Genomic DNA, 22,476 nt, shown 5'->3' with positions numbered 1-22,476 from the left:
TGAGACTGCCATTCTGTTTCTCCTGTTGAGGTTTCTCTTCAGTGAGCTGGCAATGCTATTTCTCCTGTTGAGATTTTCTCTTCAGTGAGACAGGGGTGTCCGGCTGAACGGTGCCGGCTTTAGGGGTTACACCTGGGCCCCCCCAGGTCCCTGCCTCACCCTCTCTCCATTGCTAGAGGGTCTGACTGGGTCTCAATTTTTTCTTCTTTCCCTTCTCTGTTAAAAAAAAAAAAAAAAAAGAGACCACAGTTGCTACATTCTGCCCTGTTATTGCTGCACTACTAGCTCTAAGTGGCTTCAACAGGTCCTAACAACAAGTTTGTGAGTATGTCTGGTTTTTACTGTTGTTTGAACTTCAGGTTCTGTTTGGGAGTCTTAGTACTGTGGGTTCGGTCATCGTACATTTAAGGAATGGATATTTTATTGAGGCTAAGTTTTATGACTAGAAATCCGTTGAGGGAGCTGGGACTTTCCCACTCTTTGCATGCACGCGCTTGGTTTCCTTGTTGGTTACAGCGCGGCAGTAGCAGTGCAATTTCATGCTCGCACTTGTTCTCCTTGTTGGGTTTCAGTGCAGCAGTAGTAGTCCTGTTTATTCTGAGGCTCTCTTTCGTCAGTGTTTTTCATGGCTATGTGCAGCTGATTGTGCAGGTGCCGGTTTATAGCAGCGCGCATGAGATGGGACATGTTTTTTCTGGCGTTGTGGGCAGCACTGCACCATTCTTCTGGTTATTCCCCAAGTCTGATTTTCTTTCTATGCAGGCTGCGGCAGGGTAAATTTTGCGGGGCTTGAATCCAACTATGTTTCTAGGAGCGTTGATGCAGCGGCCATGTGTCAGCGAGAATCGGGCGTGTGCTTGGGTCTCCAGTGATGGCAGGAGAGCTGCAGCGTTCCAGTAGTTTATTTACAGCTGACTTTGGTCAGGGTATGCCGCGGCTTCTCTCCTTTCCGGTTCAGACAAGTTGTTCGTGTTTCACCAGCTTTGGGACAAGCTGTATTCCCTTGAAGGAAGCTGCTAGTTTAATCGGACTCTGGGGTTTGCACTCAAGGGGATTACCAGAGAGACTCTGACCTGTGCTAGGTCACCCAGTCTCGGTTTGTCTCCGGACATATGGCACCTCACGGCACAGTGAGATCAGCAGTAAGATAGTGCCCTGTATTTCACACGGGTATCTCATTGTCTCTCTTGGAGTCCCTGCAGATTGAGCCTTTGTCTGTTGGTAACTGTCCTTCTTATTTGGGCCTCTGTGCTGCGCTGCATGTGTCTAGTAGTGGCATAGGATATATATGCCTAAAGGTAGTACTAACAGTTTCCAAGTTCGGGCTATCTCTATGGGCATAATGACACTTCGCATCTTCCTGCGACCAGGACTCTCTTTCTCCATTTCTGAGAGGACCTGGACTTCAGATTTCCATTCTTATCACGCTGGTTTCTCCTGTCGCCATCTTCTCATGGCACATGCTAGACGGACCCCCCCGACCAGACGGAAGGGCTGTGCAGCTCTTTCTAACCAGGAGCCAGTTACCTATTCTATCAAACCCGCGGAGGAGCACGTGCTGTGTGGCTGTTAGCCTCATCCCTGAAGCTCTCATTAGTGATGTGCGCTTTGTCTGATACCTGTTAGGATGCTGTTGTTTTCCATGGGACGATAGATGCAGCATCTTGATTGCGTCTAGTACGTATTCACTTTAACGGACATACGTATTTCGCTCATGTTGCATGGAGTTCGTACTGTTTTCATGGTTCCAGTATACTCCTCTTTACATTGCGAAACTTGATTTTTCCTAGGAGAATTTCTTTTTTCTTACAGATCTATTCCTGCCATTCCCTGACCTTCTGCACTTCATTCTGGGGGGATCTTGACTTCTTCCAATGACCCTTCAGGCTTTCTCATGAGGGAGAAGACGCTATAATGTCAGGTCAGGGGGCTGTGAACATTTTTCAGGATGCTTGCAACTTTGCATCCTTCTCAGTTTTCCAGTTCGTTCTTGGAGTCTCTATGTTTTGTGTTTCCATTTTAAGTGTTACTGGTCCTCAGGGCAGTTCTTGTAGTTCTTCGGGAACTAAGGGATGTTGTTCCACTTACTGCATGGTGCCCAAGACGGGGGCATTGGGCAGGCTGGATCCCATTCTGCTGAATTAGTTTCTCAGGGTTATACATTTCTGCAGAAAAACTGGAAGAATATTTACATTTTCACTATGGACTCCGAATCAGCACTAGGTTTGCTTGTCTCTCTTGGAGCAGCGCTTTTGGTTTTGGCACATGCCATTTCGCCTACCCAAGGCTTCACGAACATTGTAGAAAATGTGGGCAGTGGTACCGTTTTGGCGCTACCAGGCGATTCACCTTATTTCTTCTTGACTGACTGCTTGATTTGTACGTCTTCCAGTTGGGCTATTTGACTGACACGAAAAGGGTGGTTTCTTTTCCTCAGTTCTTTGGATGTGAATCTTCAAATTTGCACAGCGCTCTTTTCTCCTGTACTATTTATAGGTATATCGGGGAGATGTTTTTATTCATATAGGAGAGAAATGTGTTTCTTCCCAGAGACTAGGGCGAAGGTTTGCATTCTTCTTCGGTCACCATGACCAAGAGTATGAGATTCTGTACAGGTTCTAGGATCCATGTTGCTGACTCCATTGGGAACTTCGGCTTGCTTTCCCATTATAACGCTACAGCAGTCGCTTTTGTTCCGGTGGTTCCCGGTATCTCAGGGCTCCAATTATTTGGTAGGCTCCTCATGCATCGCTCTGTATGATTTGGTGGCTCAGCGAGATTTCTCTTTTCAAAGGCATGCCTCGGTCTTTGCTGGACTAGATCATGGTCACCAAACATCCCGGGCTGTCGGGTTGGGAGGCTCGGTGCCTTCCATCCTCAGCTCCAGGAGTCTGGTCTTAAGAGGCGACTCAGTACTTGTTCATTCTTCTACTCTGGATCATGGTCGGGCTACCGTTTCTGGAGCTTCAGACCATTCTTCCAGAATGACGCTGAAGGTCTTTTCAGTCAGTATTATGATGGGGGTATTTCTCTACAGCCTGGGCAGTAGGTGATGTACTCAATTGGCAGGTAAAGTTGTGATTCTACTTCAGTGGGTGGACCCTCATCTTCCTCTTCTGTTGGCAGATCATTTTATGGGTCAGGAAAAGAGTTTGGATAGACTTTCTCTCTGCGAAATCTGAGCATGGCCCATTTATTGTATATTACAGTGTACAGCGCCGTGTACGCTCTAGAAAGTGTAAATGTTAGTAATAGTGAAATCTTCTACATCCTGGATATTGAGAGTTTTGCTCAGGCATTCCAGCTCTTTTTATGGAAGTGAGATCTCCTGGAACTAGACCTCATGGCCTCGTCTCAAAATTCTAAGCTTCCTAGCTTCTTCGGCGAGCACAGGGAGTGGGAGTCGGAGGGGGTAGCAGCGTGGCTTCTTTCTCACCTCTGATTTTTCTCTCTTTTTTTCGGTGTTTTCCCCTGGCTGATGATGGTTTGGATTTGCCATCTCAAGCTTGCTTTCAGGGCACAGTATTTGTAGAATCGATGGATTGGCTGCGCCATCCTTGCTATGCGGTTCTGTTGAGTCTTTTGACAGCCGGACTGTTGAATTTCCTGGTATCTCAGGATTTGCTCACTTAGGGTCCGATCAACATGGATATTCATATTACTTTGGTATTGCGACCTAGCTTTTGAAAAGTCATGGCTGACGTGTAAGGGTTATGCGAAGCAGGTTGTTTCTTCTCTTGTCAAAGCGATGCAGACGTCTTCACCGGTGGCTTCTGCTTCCTTTTGGAGGTTTTTCCTTTCTTGGGTACTTCTCCACATTTGCACCCTTACAGAGTTCTTTTTTGACACAAGTATAATGCCGAGGGCTTAGCTTTCAATTCCCTTCAGCTTCAAGTGCCATTCTTAGCTTGTTACAAGGGCTAGGTACAAGGGCTTGTTACAAGGGCTTCACTTCCTTCTCAGCTTCATGTAGTTCAGTTCCTAAATGGAGTACGGTATATTCGTATACCTCTTAGAAAGCCCGGTCCGGAGTACAGTCTTAAGGTATTTCTTCGCAGTTTACCGAAGGCTTCATTTCATCCTTGTCTTTTGATACTCTAAAGGGCTGTGCCATTGAACACGGGGTTTCTTGTGGCCATGGCTTCAGCTCGGCGGTTTTCTGAGTTGCAGGCTTTGTTTGTCAGGGATTCCTATTTCTGATTTACAAAATCTGGGGTGTCAGTTCGGACGGTCCACAATTTCTTTCTAAGGAGGTGGCATCCTTGCTTTTATGTCACTCTCACTTTTCCTTCATCCTGGGAGGAGAAATGGGGAGATGTGCTTTTATTCACTGCATTTTTTGAAAGTGTGTAGCGTTCTCAGCGAGCTAGGTTTCTAATGACTTTGTTGTTTAGATCAGTGTTTTTCAACCTTTTTACACCTATGGACCGGCAGAAATAAAATAATTATTCTGTGGACCGGCATCGGTCCGTGGACCGGCGGTTGAAGAACACTGGGCTAAGTCATGGGTCAGACCCTGCCCATCTCTACCCAATCTCCACCCCAGACCCCGCCCCCATAATAGTACTAATTGCACCTTGCGTATCCTGTGCCTCATCTGGAAGCCTTCCCTTTGACGTTGCAACGTCAGAGAGAAGGCTTCCGGTTCAGGTGCAGGATGTCTGTAGGAGCCACTGCCCATGGCTTTGTGCACTGAATCAGTTAGGAAGAGGGAGCTGGCTCAAAGATAATGCCGCGTCGATCGCACCTTGGATTGGCGGTTGAAGAACACTGTTTTGAGCCTGATGCATGTGCTGGCCCTGTGGACCGGCAGGAAATTTCTGTGGACCGGCACTGGTCCATGGACCAGTGGTTGAAGAACACTGGTTTAGATCACCTTTTTGTATTCTTCACGAGACGCCTCAAACGTATGGTGGAATCCAAAGCCTCCATCGCTCGATGGGTCCAGGAGGCCATTCCTCCTGGGGAGAGTGTGGCGCAGTGGTTAAAGCTACAGTCTCAGCACCCTGGTGGACTCGGGTGAGAGTGATTTTATTTCTGTGCTGGTTTTCTTGGGTCTGCCGTTGGTCGCAAGGGTTGTTGTGCTGCGGGATTTCTTTTGGGGTAGTTGCTCGGCAGTTGTAATGGCGGTAGAGGCGGTTAAGAGTTGTTCCCGCTATGGGAAGCGGCGAACACCGTTGGGCCTCTGTTCAGCGGGTTGCACGGACATTGGGGAAGACGTGCAGATTGCGCCTGATGCGCCGGTAGTTTCCCGCGCTGTGGGAGTCGGGCCTGCTTCTCCCGCGCTCGCGGAGATTGCCATTCCGCTTCAGTGCACTTCGGTGGCTGCTCCAGCGGTCAGCAGCGTTGCTTCCTTTGCAGGGGCAGATTTCGGGGCAGGAGAAATCTTTTGCTCTGTAGGCCTCATTGAATCCGGTGGCGTTTTCCCCGGAGTTTGTAATGTTGATGCACAAGGCCTTTTTAATGCAAAGTTTTCAGCCTGCTCAGCATCTGGACTGTTCTTTGGACCAGGGGTCGGTCCTTCAGGCCAGTGGTCCTCCTCTGGAGGCTCAGGCTGCTAAGAGACGCAGGGTGGTGCCTGTGGACTTTGTCTTTTCTTTGTCTATTCCGGATTCTCTGGAGGAAGAGAGGTGGCGGATTTGGAGCTTGAGGATGCTCTGGCTAGGGAAGTGGATGATCCTACCACACTCCATCTATTTCATAGAGGGGAATTGCCCTCCTTTATTACCAAGGCTCTGCAGGGCCTTAATATTTCTCAACAGGAGGCTCCTGCATCGGGTTCGGCTAATCCTTTTATGGCGAGCACTAGAAAACACGCGAAAGCGTTTCCAGTGCATGAAGCGATGCTGGAGCTTATTTCGGCGCAGTGGGACACATCGGAGGCTGGTCTGCAGGTGGCGAAGGCTATGCGCCAGTTGTATCCCGTTTCTCAGGACGAGCTTGACAGGTTTAAGAACCCCAAGGTGGACGCTTTGGTGGCTGTGGTTACCAAGAAGACTACCTTGCCAGTTTAAGGGGGTATAGCCCTCAAAGATATTCAGGATAGAAAAATTGAATCTTCTCTCAGGCTGTCCTTTGATGTAGCGGCAGTTACCATGCAAGCGGCGGTGTGCAGTTCCTATACGGCACGGGCTTGCCTTCATTGGGCTCAAGGTATGGCAGATAAGATGATGGAGACCGGGGTGCCTGTACCGTCTGATTTTCTGGATGTGGAAACGGGTCTAGCTTAAATGGCGGACGCCCTCTATGATATTATTAGGGCTTCGGCGAAACAAATGGCGCTGTCTGTTGTTTCTCAACGTTCCTTGTGGCTCTGTCACTGGGCAGCGGATGCGGCTTCCAAGCTTAGACTCGTGCAGCTTCCTTTTAAGGGTCGCTTGTTGATCTCGATAAATTAGTGAAGGATTTTGGGGATACCAAAACACACCGGTTGCCAGAAGATAAACCTAAAGCCCCTTTGAAGGCTTTGTCTGCCAGGAATTGTTTCCGGGGTGTCAAGAGGTATCGGCCTGGTAAGCCGTCCTTTCCACTTCGTATGGTTCTTCCTATAATTCCTATAATTCTAGGCCTAGGTTTTCGCAAAAGAATTCCTTTCGTCCTGCAAAATCCCAATCTGCTCAACTGGCCCGTACCCCGGCCTTGCGCAATTCCCAATGACAGGATGTCGGCTTCCTCCGTCGTGACCATTGGGGGTCGATTGTCTTCCTATCTGATGGAGTGGGCCAAGATAACGTCCGATCTGTGGGTACTGGACATTATTTGAGAAGGTTACAAATTAGAATTTTCTTCTCCCGTCGCAGATTCTTTCTTGGTCTTCCCTTGTTCAGGGGTGGCGAAAAGGGAATCGGTACAAGTCACCCTTCAGGTTCTTTTGGAGATTGGGGCAGTAATTCCTGTTCCTCCGGAGGAAAGGGGGCAGGGAAGATATTCCATTTATTTTGTGGTGCCCAAAAAGGGGGGCTTGGTCAGACCTGTCTTGGATCTCAAGAGGGTCAGTCGCTTCCTCAGGGTCAGGCATTTCCAGATGGAGACAGTACGGTCAGTCATTGCGGCTGTACAGCCGGGGGAATTCCTTATGGTGCTCGACCTCAAGGAGGCTTATCTGCACATTCCTATTTGGCCCCTGCATCAGAAGTATCTGCAATTCGCGATCCTTGGCCAGCACTATCAGTTTCGAGCCTGGCCACAGCTTCTCGTACGTTCTCGAAGTTCATGGTGGTAGTGGCAGCTTTCCTTCGCAAGGAAGGGGTTTGGGTACATCCTTATTTGGATGACTGATTGATTCGGGTGTCTTCCAGGCAGGAGAGTTTGGCGGTGACCCAGAGAGTGATCAATTTACCAAAGAGCTCTCTTACCCCGTCTCAATCGTTGGAGCATCTGGGGAAGGTGTTTCTACCCAAAGACCGGGGAGTGAAGTTGCAGTCTCAGGTTCGCCTGCTTCTCCAGTCGCCCAGACCGAGGGTTTGGGATTATGTGCAGGTCCTGGAGTCGATAGTGGCGACTCTGGAGGTGGTTCCCTGGGCTTGCTTCCACATGAGACCATTGCAGAAGTCCCTACTCTCCTAGTGGTCCCCAGTGTCTCAGGACTACAATCGTCGTCTTCAGTGGACGTCTCCTGCGGAGCTCAGAATACATTGGTGGCTCAGCGAGATCAATCTGTTCAGGAGAATGCCACTTGCGACACTGGACTGGATCATAGTTACAACGGACGCCAGTCTGATAGGATGGGGAGCTCAGTGCCTTCAATCGTCGGCGCAGGGGCTCTGATCTCAGGAGGAGACTCAGTGGTCGATCAATATGCTGGAGTTGAGAGCGATCAGGCTAGCGCTTCTTGCGTTTCAGTCTATGATTCAGGACATCCGACGAGGGTCTTTTCAGACAATGTGATGGCGGTAGCTTATGTCAACCGGCAGGGAGGTACACGGAGTCCTCAATTAGCCAGCGAGGCTATGGTGCTGCTTCAGTGGGCAGAGGTTCATCTTCCTCTTCTCTCGGCGGCGCACATTGCGGGGAGGGCAAATGTTCAGGTGGACTTTCTCAGCTGAAATCTTCTGGATCCCAGGGAATGGGAACTCTCCGCTCAGGCATTCGACCTGCTGGTTCAGAGGTGGGGTCTTTCGGTTTAGATCTCATGGCCTTCTCTTAAAATACCAAGCTGCCTCGGTTCTTCAGCAGACACAGGGAGTTGGCGTCCGAGGGGGTAGACGTGTTGGCTCTACCATGGCCTCCAGGTTGTCTCCTTTATGTGTTCCCTCCTTGGCAGATGATAGGTCTTGTGTTGCATCGCTTGCTTTCCAGGCATGGTGATTCTGGTGGCTCCGGATTGGCCACGTCGACCTTGGTATGCGGACCTGATGCATCTGTAGACGGGTGATCAGTTGGCATTCCCTGTGACTCCGAACTTACTCAGGGCCCGATATGCATGGAAAATCCGTCCCACTTTGGTCTTACGGCCTGGCTCTTGAAAGGTCACGGCTGAGGCGTAAGGGATATTCGGAGCCGGTTATTGCCACTCTTCTTCAGGCCAAGAAGAGGTCTACTTCTGCCTCGTATGCTAGTCTGGAGGGTTTTTTATTCCTGGTGTTCGGCTCAGGATCTATCGCCCTTCAAGGCTTCTCTCTCTTCCATCCTATCCTTTCTTCAAGAAGGGGTTGGCCTATAATTCTCTTAAGGTTCAAGTGGCCGCTATAGCTTGTTACAGAGGCCGCGTGGCTCGTTCTTCCCTTGCATCGCAACCATATTCGCCCTCCTATTAAGAAGATATGTCCGGAGTGGAGTCTTAAAGTGGTCCTTGGGGGGTTGCAAAAGCCTCACTTTGAGCCTTTGTCAACGGCAACTCTGAAGGATGTGACATTGAAAGCGGTTTTTCTTGTCGCTATGGCTTCGGCCAGGCGGGTATCTGAGTTGCAGGCATTGTCTTGTAGAGATCCTTTTTTGCATATTTCGGATTCGGGGGTTTCAGTGAGGACAGTCCCCTCGTTTCTTCCTAAAGTGGTCTCAGCCTTTCATGTTAACCAGTCTCTCTTCCTTTCAGCCTTCCGGAAAGAGGATTAGGGGGAGAAGTTCTCTTCGTTGCGGTTACTGGATGTGCGTAGGATACTTCTCCATTATCTCGGGCTTACTAACGACTTTCGCCTTTCGGATCACCTCTTTGTGTTGTTTGTGGGCCGCAACAAAGGTATGGCTGCGTCTAAAGCTTCCATTGCTCGCTGGGTCAAGGAATCCATTGCTTCTGCTTACTTGACTTCTGCTTACTTGCTTCTGCTTACTTGACTACCTGACAAGCTGCATGCTCATTCCAGTAGGGCGATGGCTACTTCTTGGGCTGAGTCCCGAGGTTTTTCTTGGAGGAGATTTGTCGGGCGGCTACTTGGTCTTCTAAGAGCACTTTTTCTAGGCATTACCGGTTGGATGTGGTGGTGCATGTGGAGGTTGCCTTTGGTGCATCGGTTATTGCAGAGGCGGCGTTCGCTTCCCACCCTCATTGAGGATTGCTTTGCTACATCCCACTAGTCTCTGGATTCATCTGCTGCTGTTGCTGAGGAAGGAAAAATTATGTTCTTACCTGTTAATTTTCTTTCCTCTAGATGCAGCAGATAAATCCAGAGCCCCACTCTTTCTGGCTATTGGATCTCGGTTTCGGTTTTCTGTATTCTATGGTTTTGTTATGGTTGGTGGCTGTTTGTTCTATTGTTGCCTTTTGCAAGTTCTTCTGGGAAAGGAGTTTTTTATCTGTTACCTTATTTCTGGTTACGACAGCTTGGACAAGGAGCAATACTGAGGATTCAGGGAGAGTACCAGCCAATAGGTCCACCTGTTAATCAGTTCTCTATCTCTGCCTGCTGGTAGATGGGTGCTATCCCACTAGTCTCTGGATTTATCTGCTGCGTCTAGAGGAAAGAAAATTAACAGGTAAGAACATAATTTTTCCTTCTTCATTGCAAGGCCCGCGAACCAATGGCAGCCCATGGGGACCTCTTCTGCAGCTTACAGCTCTCCACCCTGTTCCAAAGCCCCCTTCTCCTCAAAAGCTACAAGGAGGGTGCTGGTGTAGTAGCGATTCTGCAGTGCTGCCAGTGGCCTCCTCTGCACTGTTCTTCTGCAGCGGTCCATTCCTCTCTGAAGCAACTTTTATTTCTGCTTGGATGGACCGCAGCAAAGGAACTGTGCAGAGGAGACCACAGGCAATGCTAGAGAATTGCTGCTGTGTCAGTGATCTTGAGTTTTTGTGGTAAAGGGGGGAGGATGGCTTCAGAACCAAGTGGGGAGGTAGGAAGAAGGGAGAGATGCTGAATGAGAGGGCAGAGAGGAGAAGAACTGGGACACATGGATGGAGGGGGAGGGGAAGGAGATGGTGCACATAGATGGAAGGAACTAGAAGAGGAGGGAAGAGATGGTGCACATTTATTTATTTATTTATTTATTTATATTCCGCAAATCCTACAATTCTATGCAGATTACAAATTACAGTGGTGCCTCGCACAGCGAACGCCTCGCACAGCGAACGCTGCGCACAACGAACTTTATGTCTTGATTCGTACAACGGACTTCGTTTCACACAACGAAGTCCGGAGTTCCTGCGGGGTTGGATCGCAGCGGGGTTGGTCGAGCCGCGAGGGTAGTCTCCTTCTCCTTACCTGCCCTGTCGCAGCACACAGCCGAACGGAAATCTTCCCGATGTCAGCGCTGACGTCGGAGGGAGGGCTTAAGCAAAGCCCTCCCTTCCTCCGACGTCAGCGCTGACATCAGGAAGACTTCCGTTCGGCTGTGTGCGGCTGCGGCAGGGCAGGTAGGAAGAAGGCAATGGCGAACGAAAGAGGGGGGAGGGGGCGGTCCGCCCCGAAGAATGTGCACAGCTGGTCAGGTCCCCCGATCGACCGACAACAGGCCCGGCCGACAAACCTCCCTGCCCTGTAGCCGCGAATCTAAATTACCTCTTACAGCAGCTTCAATAATCCAGCTGCTGTAAGAAGGTAATTTAGATTCGCGGCTACAGGACAGGGAGATTTGTCCGACCGGGCCTGTTCTGTTGTCGGTCGGGTGCAAAAGCGCCACAAAGGTGGAGGCAGGGAGGGAGGAAAGGTGGAGTGGAGAAGAAAAGACGCTTAAGGGGGGAGAAGGCCGCTGAAAGCACATGTTGGAGCAGGGGATGAGAGGGAGGGAGAGAAGGGGAAATATTGGACAAGGGCAGAAGGGATGCTAAATCATAGGGTGACAGGCAGAGAGAACAACAGGAAAAAGAGTGGAAGCAATCTTGAACCCTGAGGGTGAGGGCAGAGAGAGGTGGTGAGATGATTGATCATGGGGAGAGGGACAAAAGGGAATAGAGATGGGATAGGAAGATAGTGGAAGTAAAAGGACAGGGAGATGTATGTTTTTAGATGTATCTAAATAAAAATAACAAAAAATTTATCTTTTTTATGTCATCTTAGCATATTTTATGCTGCAGAACGAATTATTTTTTTTTACATGTATTCCTATGGGAAAACACGTTTCACATAACGAACGTTTCACATAACAAACTTGCTCCTGGAACCAATTAAGTTCGTTGTGTGAGGCACCACTGTATTCATTTACTCAAGCATTTTTCCCTGTCTGTCCTGGCGGGCTCACACTCTATCTTATGTACCTGGGGCAGTGGGAGATTGAGTGACTTGCCCAAGGTTGCAAAGAGCAGTGCATGACACTTTAGAAGCGTAAGTACCGTATAGCTCTAAATATTTAAGATGTGCAAGTGCCTTCCACCAGCTTACAAGTGCAGGACCGTGGTGAGAGGCAGACGTTTTCTATTGTAGCTCCTCTGTTTCATTTTCAGTGATGATTTTCGTCTTGGGGTGCCTTCCTAAAATATATTTTCTTCATTTTACTTTCAGGTATTCCTTCTTTAACCCTTTCCTCTATCTCTTTTTAAAGTTTGATCTTAGTTTTAAGTTTCCTGGGGTTTTTGGGTTTGTTTGGATTTTTTGTTTGGGGTTGTTTTTTTTTGGGGGGGGGTGTCCCCACAGCTCATGGGCCTTCTTAAGCCTTAGCTTCAGTTTGAGAGCTTCCCTTTCTTTATTTCAAATGGAGGAGGTTTGCCGTCTTGTGTGAAGATAAAGCCCTAGATCTGCTTTCATTCCCTACACAGAACTTGCTTGAATACCTTTGCACCTGTCTGAATCTGGTCTTAAAACCAACTCTGTAGGAGCTCACCTTAGTGTAGAATGTAAACCCATCTCTGGACAGCCTCAAGTTGTTCAGTTCATGCAAGGTTTTTCACTGACAAAACCCCCTATCAGACTTCCAACAGTGTTATGAGACATTGATTTGGTCCTTGCCCAGCTGATGAAATCTCCTTTTTGGACCATTGGATTCCTGTGCACTGAAGTACTTGATCTGGAAGATCATATTTATGGTGGCAATCCACCTCATACAGTCCGTGACTAGCAGTACAGTATATAGCTAAACTAAAGAATTCATCTCCTAGGGGAGGTGGGAAGGTATGTGATATTATTGACCTGCTGTCCTTGGAGGATATTGCTACAGGTAAGTAATTTTGCTTTACATGACATTGATCTGTGTTTTTCAGAGTCTCTGCTTCAGGGAAATTTCAGGGAAATACGATCAAGTCCAAAACAGTTACATAGTAAATGACGGCAGACAAAGACCTGAACAGTCCATCCAGTCTGCCCATTAGTTATACCCATTACAAGAGTTATACCCATACCGAGATTCTCAGAGAGAGTGTGAACTCGCAGGCCTTGAGCATGCGCAGATGCTCAAGGCCCAGCAAAGAAGAGGAGGCCGATGTTCGGGCACCGGCACCAACGCACAGGACATGCCGGTGCCGAAGCCAAGATGAAAGTAAGAAGCCTGTTCGGGTTGGTCTGGGGGACTTTAGATCGCGGCGGGGGTGGGGGAGGTGCCGGATCACGCGGGGGGACCTTCGGGGGGAGCAATGCCAGTTCTCGAGGGGGGGGATAGAGCAACGCCGCTGGCCTCGGGGGATGGGAGTGGGTGGGAACGAATCAAACGAGTTTCCCTTAGTTCCTATGGGGAAACTCGCTTTGATATACGAGTATTTTGGTTTACGAGAATGCTTCTGGAATGAATTATGCTCGTAAACCAAGGTACCACTGTATAACTTTCTATACTGCCTAAACTGGCAAGTAGATCCAAGCAGCATACAGGCTAAAAAAAACCCCATCAATTTAAAAGAAAGGAACTCCATTGTTTGTTAGGCAAGAAGACAATAAGCATTCAGGCTCACACAAACTTTAAAAACAGCAAATAACTCCACCAGTCAAACAATATAGCCAGATACCAAAACCCACCCAGAAAGGGTGGAAGCAGAGGAGACCTAAGAAGGGTGATCAGTGGTAATATTGCACATAGGTAATATTACTATCTAGATGGGAATATTTTCCAATCTTTACATTAAACCCAGTCACGGCCCTGTTAGCAACAATTCTGATAAGCAAGTTGGGTTGTAGAAGCATCTGAACTTTGTGACCAATATTCTTAATCCAAGTGTAAGCAATTAAGGGTGACTCAGGGGGGGTGGGGGGGGGAGAAAAAAATACAGAATGGAGTTGCAAAACATACCATTGTTGGCAAAGACTCTGAACCAATTGAGTCTTGGTAGTATAAAGAAAATGCATTCTCACCAAACTCTGGTCTCTATCTAGTTAGTCCTGGTTAGCAAACCTTGCCTGTTTTATTAGCCTAAAACAACACAAAATCATTGGTAATTCTGTGTTAACAATTGCATCTTCACATCAGCAGCTTAAAGATCAAAACCCATTTTAGCCTGAAAATGACATGACCCATTTTCAAGAAGTTTTATGCCTAGCCTGAAAATGTTTCCTCTAGAAATTTTGTTCCAGCTTTACCCCGTGTCCTATTTTAATCCAGTCTCTCACTTTGTTGTTCTGTTTATTAACCAGTAGATTTTGGCAAAACCACTACTTCTCCTTTGGTATAAGCAGAATGAAATTTCTTTAGTCTTTGGGATTCTGCCAGGTACTCAAGACCTGGATTGATTACTATTTTAAGACGGGAAGCTGGGCTTCATGGACCTTTGGACCTTTTAAATCTGACCCAGAATGGCACATTTTGTGTTCTCTTCTGGTAGTGTGCAAATTAGCTTAACTTCTGATGCTGTGCCAACAAATTGCTTCATTTTATGGATCTTAACATAGTTGTTAATTACTTATGTAGATCAATCAAAATAAAGCATGTTTTTTTAAATATTAAAGATTTGATAAAAACTTATCATTTCTTAAATTATTTTCTGAAAAGTGTTCAGTGTCTGATGTTTCCTGCAAGCTCGAGCCACTAGGAGAACACAAACGGGACCATCATGTCACTTTTCTTTTTGTCCGTCCCTGTGATGTGCTTTCTTTTTAAGTTCAATCTATTTTCAAATGTAACTAAATAGCACCTACTAATGCTGTAACTACATAACAAAACTTAGTGACACTTAACTTTTCCTTGTCATTAAGCGTGACATGTTTCAAACCAAGTGGCCCAGCAGGAAAATGTCTTTTTTTTTTTTTTCTTTTGTGGTGATTTAGTGCTCCATAAATACAGATAAGTTGCTCCCCTACTCAGACCTGAGTTTCACCCATAAGCGGCTTCCTCAGGAGGAGTATAACTTGATTAACTAAAAATAAACATAAGAATGAAAATAAGAATAAAAATAAAATTACACCACATTTATTAATGTGTGAAATAAATTTATTAATTTATTAATGTGTGAAATAAATTTACTACTAACTTGCCACAAAATAAAAATAATAATAATACATTTTTCTAAACTCAATTTAAGAAATGACAAGTTTTTATCAGATCTTTAATATTTAAAAAAATATGCTTTATTTTGATTTTTATATGATTAGGAGCATATTGGTTTTAATTTGATCTCCTTAATTTATTCAGCTATATAAGAATTACTTATGTAGACCAAATATATGCCGTTTTGAGGTTATATTATATTGTGCATGATATCAAAACCATTCGTGTTTGTTTTTGTGGAAATGACTTTTACATATCTAAATGTTCTTTTAAGCTTTACATGTAAAAATATCTTTATTTTGTTACAGGCTGGGATGGCACTTTACAAAATTGTTCCTAAGAACCCATATTATTTTTGGTCTGTAATGAGCCTAATTATGCAGGTGAGTGAATCACTTGAAGCAGATTAAATTTGTTTAGATCCTTATTAGTACAAACAAGAATTTTAAGTAGCACTGTAGGAGTGGAGCATACTACCGTGTTTGGTCACTTGTTCAGGGTTTGTCAGTGCATTATGGCAGTCGCACACCATTGAAGGATGAGAAGAAGCTGAGGAGTAGGATTCCTTTTGAGGCTTTAGGTAACATGAGCTCTAATGCAGTGTTTCTGAACTTGGTCTTGGAGTACCCTCTTGCCAGTTAGGTTTTCAGGATATCCACATGCATAAATTTGATTTGCATACACTGCCTCCATTATATGCAAATATCTTTCATGCATATTCATTGTGGATATCCTGAAAACTGACTGGTAAGAGGGTACTCCAGGACCACGTTAAGAAACATAAAGGCCAAATGGCCCATCCAGTCTGCCCATCTGCAGTAACCATTATCCCTTTCTTTCTCTAAGAGATCCCATGTGCCTATCCCAAGCTTTCTTGGATTCAGCCAGTCTGTCGCCATCACCTCTTCCAAGAGACACTTCCTCACATCCACCACCCTTTTTGTAAAAAAGTATTTCCTTAGGTACTCCTGAGCCTGACCCTCTTAACTTCATCCTATGCCCTCTCATTCCAGAGCTTCCTTTCAAATGAAAGAGACTTGACTTGTGTGCCTTTATGCCACGTAGGTTTTTAAACATCTCTATCATATCTCCCCTCTCCTGCCTTTCCTCCAGATTGAGATCTTTAAGTTTGTCCCCATACACCTTATGACGAAGACCACACACCATTTTAGTAGCCTTCCTCTGGACCAACTCCATCCTTTATACACTTCTCCCTCCAAATCCGCGGTTTCAGTATCCGCGGATTTGGTTATTTGTGATTTTTTTTTTTTTTTTTTTTTTAACTATTCATTTTTGGTTATTTTTAAGCCGTCCAAGCCTCCCCGGAACCTTACCTGGTGGTCTAGAGACTAAAACGGGAACTCACGTCAGCCATTCTGATGACGGCTCTGCATGGGGCAGGAGCATAGAAGATCTCTCCTGACCCACTTCACCGCTAGACCACCAGGTAAGGTTCCGGGGATGCAGGAGGAAGGCGGGGTTGGGTCAGAGCTGGCCGAGAAGTTATTTACGTTTTTTTCACACTTCGCGATCTGACTCTACACCTAACTCCTGTGAATACTGAGGGAGAAGTGTATATCTTTCTGAAGGTGCGGTCTCCCAGAATTGTGCACAATATTCTAAATGAGGTCTTGCCAGAGTCTTATACAGGGGCATCAATACCTCCTTTTTCCTACTGGCCATACCTCTTCCTATGCACCCTAACATCCTTCTAGCTTTCGCCGTCACCTCTTCAACCTGTTTGGCCACCTTAAGATCATCACACCCAAGTCCCACTCTTCTGTTGTACACATAAGTTCTTCACCCTCTAAATTGTACCGTTCCTTTGGGATTTTGCAGCCCAAATGTGTGATTTTGCTATTCTTAGCATTAAATTTTAGCTGTCAAATTTCAAACCATTCTTCAAGCTTCGCTAGGTTGGTCTTCATGTTCACACCATCCAGAGTGTCTACTGTATTGCAAATTCTAGTATCATCTGCAAAGAAGCAAATCTTACCTGACAGCCCTTCAGCAATATCGCTTATAAAAATGTTTAAAAGAATAGGCCTAAGAACAGAACCTTGAGGCACACCACTGGTAACATCCTTTTCTTCAGAGCAATCTCCATTGACCATGAAGTAAAGGCTGCTTTGTTTACCTCATTGGAATAACTACAAGACGGCATTGTATCTTCCAAAACAGACAATATTCGTTTATTGTTAGTATAAAAACTATAAGTATTACAGCAGCAAAGGCATATTAGAAAAATGTATTGTCAGTTCAGAATATGCAATGGAGAGAAGAATTGGCACCCATATGCTTAGCAGGGGGCTAGCAGTTCCCCATAGCATAAGTAAGTGAATCTCTCTGGCTCTACCTAGAAAGCACGTGTTTTTTTATACAGAGCAAATCTTCCTTTGTTCCAAAAAAGTCCATCCCCGAATTCTGGTTATGTAATTCCCTATTGGTACATAAAATAATGTATATCTAACTCCTCCTCTCAGTCCACGCCTCTCTCTCACCTCCACCCAGTAAGGGGGGGGCCTTGCAGAAACAGAGAACTCTTGGTGAACTTTCTTTTTTCAGCACTGAGACATGTAGATACTAATTAGTGGTTTTACAATTCTGTGCATATTCGGGATGGTGTCCTTGTATGATGAAAGTTGGCAAAGGTGACCTCTCAACAATCCAGCTGCTTGGTTCCCATAGCTTGGTTCAGAGACAGGGAGCAAATGTTTTGGTACCAAGTTCTTTCATCTCGCTACACCCACATCGTCCTGCAGGTGTCTTTGCTCATTATAAAAGTTTTATGGCTTTCCAGGGTGCCTGGCATATGAAGTCATACAGCACTGATAACAGTTCAGCAGAACCTTGGATAGATATCCTCCCAGCAGGGAATGGAAACAAAAACATTGTTAGCATTGCAAAGGCTGCAGATGTTTACAGACAGCAAGGTACAGGCTGGGCCTGGCTATGGGAAAATATAGGTCTGTAGTGTTCAGCATACACAAGTGAGAATATAGGTCTGTAGTGTCCAGTTGAATCATCTGTATGTCCAGGGTATGCATGTCAACCACTACCCTCTTGTCGTCTTCCACTCAACCAGTTTCTCTGACCCAGCCCATCACTTTGGGGCCCATTCCGATGGCACTTTGTTTATTTATTAGATGTCTGTGTGGAATGCTGTCAAAGCTTTGCTAAAATCCAAATACACTATATCTAGCGCGCACTCTCTAACCAATTCTCTGGTAACCCAGTCAAAAAAATGATCAGATTTGTCTGACAAGACCTACATCTAGTTAATCCATGTTGCCTCTGGTCCTGTAATCCACCAGTCCAGGGTATACAACACTGTTTAATATAATTTATTTGTTGAAATAGACTTACCTTTCTGTACCCACCTATTTGTTTAAATTTATTACACAACTTACCTGATTGTTAAGTAAAAGCATATGTAATGGTTTATCAAAAAAACATGATAGCTCAATAACACAATCCACTGAAAACACACTGGTTAAAATTCAGCTGGGAACAGTTGGCAGGTTTTTTTTTTTTTTTAAAGCACTGACAGCTGCAGCCTGAATTAGGCTCTGGTATTGAGTGCAGGCATCCTATACAGATACTAGGACTGTATATCTGATCTCTGGCTGTGCCCTGAATGCATATGGGTGGGTGCAATATTCAGCTTGTTACCCAGTTAATAGAGTAATAGGCTGAACATCAGGTGACTTTATAGCTGATCCCCCAAAAAGCAAGCAGTGTCTACCCTTAACCCCATCTCCCAAACTGCTCCTCAAGAGCAGCTCCCTTCCTCTGGAGGAGGGGTCTCCTTAACAGGTAATGTTACCTCTAAGCTGTGCAGGACTAGTGCTTCAATTGCTAGGGATTAGCAAGTTCCCTGGCATCCTGCAGAGCTCGCCTGTCCCTCACTATTGAAAATGTGATGCTGAAACGGCACCGCCTACTGGCAGGAATGTAGTAGATTCTGCACAGCTTAGAGGAAACGTTGCCCACAATCCTACATTAAGACTTCCCTGGTAGTCTAGGTGTGATGCTTGGTCATTCTTGCCTATGCCAGCGTTGGGTTTCAAAATGGTGGATGTGACCTCTAGCAGTAGTCTCACAATACTACCACTAGGGAACAGGACCCTAGAGACTATTACTAGAAGTTGTGGCTGTTGTTTTCAAACTTAGCACTAGGCATTGCTTCTGTTCAAACTACCCCCTAGGTCACCAGAGGAGCTTTAAGGTAGGCCTTGTGGTGGTGGGATGCTGCAAGGGGAGTTGCTCTTAGGTAGAGGGGTTCAGGAGGAAATATGTTCTTGTGGAGTAGGAGGTTTGGTGATGTCTGATCTTGAGATGGGGGAAGTTCAGGGTGTAGGGGGTCAATTGAGGGGAGCTGGTAATGGATGAGGGTTTGGAGAGCTCTTTCTGGAGAGGCTGGGAGGGATAATTGGAGGGGATTGGAACCAGGTGGGTGTTTAGGGAATCGGCATGAAATGGCAGCTGGAAAGCCAAGTAGGCAACCTTGGGTCTGTCTTCTGTGGTGGTCTTTCTGCCTGCTTAGTTATCCAGGCATTGACCACTAAATATGGCCTGTGCCTGCTTAGCTGCTGGTTCCTCCCCAGCACTTATTGGATTTCATATAGACACCCAGAGCCAATATTCAGAAGCTCCAGCCAGTTTAATGCCCCTGAATGTCGGTGGCCAGCCTGTGCAGTGTTGTTTGAGCAGGTCAGAGAGCCTTTCCAATGCCAAATCAATGATACACAATCAGTATAGTCTGGAGTTCTTATGCTTTCAGGCAGATTTCTTGGAACACCAGGCCGCACAGTGGTATAAATTGATATCTGGCTTTATGAATAAAAAACTAAAAACGGGTCTTGGAGACATTTGGAGCATTGAGATTAAGCACCAAATTTCTGCATCTCAATGGCCACGAATTTGGTCTTGGAGAATGAGATGTACAATGTCTGCATCTATGAGACAAACTTGGTTATTTTTGTTACATAGAGCATTTTGGACTCCAGTTCGATTGCAAAAGTTGGATAGCTCTAAGTCTAATAGATGCTGGCATTGTAATCTGTAAGCAGGGACTCTGGATCATTTAATATTCTATTGTCCCTGTATCTTGGCCTTTTGGAAATCAATTTGGTCTCAAATTAACTATCTATTAGAGAACCATGTAGCTCTATCATATGATACAATTCTGTTCGGGACATCAATGAGAATAAAAAGTCAAATTTCATCAAGCAATAATAAACTTTTATTGATAATGACAGGAGTCGCCATACAACATATCACCAGGAATTGGAAAAATTATAGTAGACTTAACTATACTTTCTAGTGGAACTCGCTGTGCCATATTTACAAAATGGAAAGAACAATTGCCATACAAGAAGGAAATTATAATAATTTTAAGAAAATCTGGGGGCCATTGACAATTTATTGCAATGATGATTAGACGCCATTTTCCATTGAAAATACATTTACAATAAGGGGAGGGGGGTGGTATAAAATTCTGTTTAAGGTTTACTTATAGATATGAATGTAATATTTATATGAAATTTATAAAATATTTGTGGGAAGGGTGGGTCTGGGAGGGAATAAATTCATGTATTTAAGATAATAATAGAAAGAAATTCAAGTGATGTGTATTAATTTAAATGATTTAATATTGTATACTTGATGAAAGATAAAAATGAATAAAGATTTTAAAAAAAATGATATACAATTTGTTCTGCCATGAAGGCGTGGAGGAAAGAACTGGCGATACCGCATGCTGTACCATTATAAAATTAATTTTCCTCCGTAGAGTATTTCAGAACAGAATGAAAATCTCTCAAAGACTATGTTTCTGCCGCTAGCTGAACGAATGGTGGAAAAAATGGTGAAAGAAGACAAGATTGAAGCAGAAGCTGAAGTAAGATTTGTTTTCAAAGTTAATTTGCTGTTTTTTAATATTCTGGTTAAATCTAGTAGATTAGTATTGAGGTGACTATTGAGAGGGATAAATAATTTAGTATGATTGTTTTAGGTGCTTTTTAAACTTATGCTGCCCTTACGATCCCCAACTAGCTGAAGTTGTCATCTTTTGTAAATCACAGTGGCTATATAACTGAAATGGCATTTGTGATCCTTATTTTCCATGGGGTCCAAAAATTTTTTAAAAAATTCTTTCCAATCCTTGGGGTCTAAAATCTAATCCACATTTACAATGTGAGTTTGCTGAGTAGACAGTTTGTCCCCCTCCCCAGCTGCTACACCTAAAGTTTCTAATCATTAGACTGTAGATACTCTGATACTGGTGAAGTGAATAATATCAGCCTAGACTAGTCCTGGATAGACTCTACAGAGTAGCACTTCTAATTCCTTAATGAATGGTGATAGCGGGATTAGCTGGTAAAAGTTGCATGTACAGTTGACTAGTTGCCATCTACTGTAGTGAGTTGGTTTTTGTTTTTTGGATTTTTTTCTCTTACAGAAGGTATAGTACACCAAATAAACCTTTCAGTATACTTTTATAAGCTTTAGTCTAATTCTTACTTGACAAGTGTTAGAAACATATTAGATCTTTTGCCTTCAAAGTTAATTTTGGCTTATTTTATTTACTTTTTACTATAAGGTTGAACTTTATTATATGATTCTCGAGCGCTTGGGAAAGCATAAAGAGGCTTTGGATGTTATCAGAGGCAAGCTAGGAGGTAAGGGTGTTGATTTCATTCCTAGAGAGGGGCATAATTTTAGTGTGTTTGTATGCACTGCTTTATGGCCTGATCCTCCATAGCACGGAAAGGTTGTCGGGATAAACAAACTATGCAAATTTAAGCTTGTTCTTGGAGCAAATATGTGCAGATATTGCATCAATATTCATTGTGGAAATCCTGAATGTTTGATTTGGGGGTTTTTTGGTACTCAAGGATTAGATAGGCTAGGATTTGATAGTAACTAATTTAAAAGTGGCCTTTGTAAGTTAAATATTCTGAAGCTTTATATAAAGATGGTATTGATTTATAAAAGTGTAAAGAAAAGGGTTTATGTGTGTTACCTTGGAAACCGCTGAGATTTCTGGCGGTATAAATTTTTTTAAAAAATAAATAGTATGCTGTGCTCAGAGTAACATTTGTTAATGACAAGGGTCCAATGAATGTTTGCCTAGCCTTCTACCTGAAGCCACAAGTGAAGCATTGGCCTCATAAACCTTCCATTTCAGTGATAGGTGAATATAGTTTCTATAATCTGTTTGAGCTTTTAGATAAACTTGCATGCGCTCTTCTACATAAAAGTATTTTGATAATTGGATTAATGCCAGAACAATGAGTATCTCTCTTGCTTTTCATTCAGAGAAGTTGACGAGTGAATTGCAAAGTCGAGAAAATAAATGTATGGCTATGTATAAGAAACTCAACAAGTGGCCTGAATGCAACGCACTCTCTAGGAGACTCCTGATGAAAAAGTAAGCTTCTGCTTTTGCCTTGGACTGTAGAAAACCTATATTAAAACCAGCATACGAGTCGAAAACCTGCCTGAGTTTTATTATTACAACTTTGACAGAGAGTTGAATCAGTATCTGCAGTAACTTTTAAATGTGTGTTAATTTTTTATAATCACATTTATTCAGTGTATGCTAATATTTATCTGTAAAATTGCATATATAATTGCATTCTTTTTGTAGTGTAGCAAGCAGAAACATTAATGTATCAGAAACAGGGCAATCTCATA

The 22,476-nt window shown here is 44.6% G+C and overlaps 1 protein-coding gene across 4 annotated transcripts in view; it reads left to right on the top strand.

The window, feature by feature from the left end:
• Positions 1-22,476, top strand: part of NAA25 (N-alpha-acetyltransferase 25, NatB auxiliary subunit) — a 209,941-nt gene that overhangs the window by 42,449 nt on the left and 145,016 nt on the right. For all 4 annotated transcript variants that reach the window (XM_033956518.1, XM_033956515.1, XM_033956517.1 and 1 more), the window contains exons 5-8: positions 15,084-15,158; positions 20,570-20,677; positions 21,380-21,458; positions 22,099-22,210. In XM_033956518.1, coding sequence (XP_033812409.1) covers positions 15,084-15,158; positions 20,570-20,677; positions 21,380-21,458; positions 22,099-22,210 — 374 coding nt within the window. The remainder of the gene's footprint in view (positions 1-15,083; positions 15,159-20,569; positions 20,678-21,379; positions 21,459-22,098; positions 22,211-22,476) is intronic.

The sequence above is a fragment of the Geotrypetes seraphini genome, chromosome 8 (genome assembly GCF_902459505.1).
Source record: "Geotrypetes seraphini chromosome 8, aGeoSer1.1, whole genome shotgun sequence".
NCBI lineage: Eukaryota > Metazoa > Chordata > Amphibia > Gymnophiona > Dermophiidae > Geotrypetes > Geotrypetes seraphini.
Note: the sequence above shows the minus strand (reverse complement) of the source record. Positions and strands in the feature narration are given on the sequence as shown.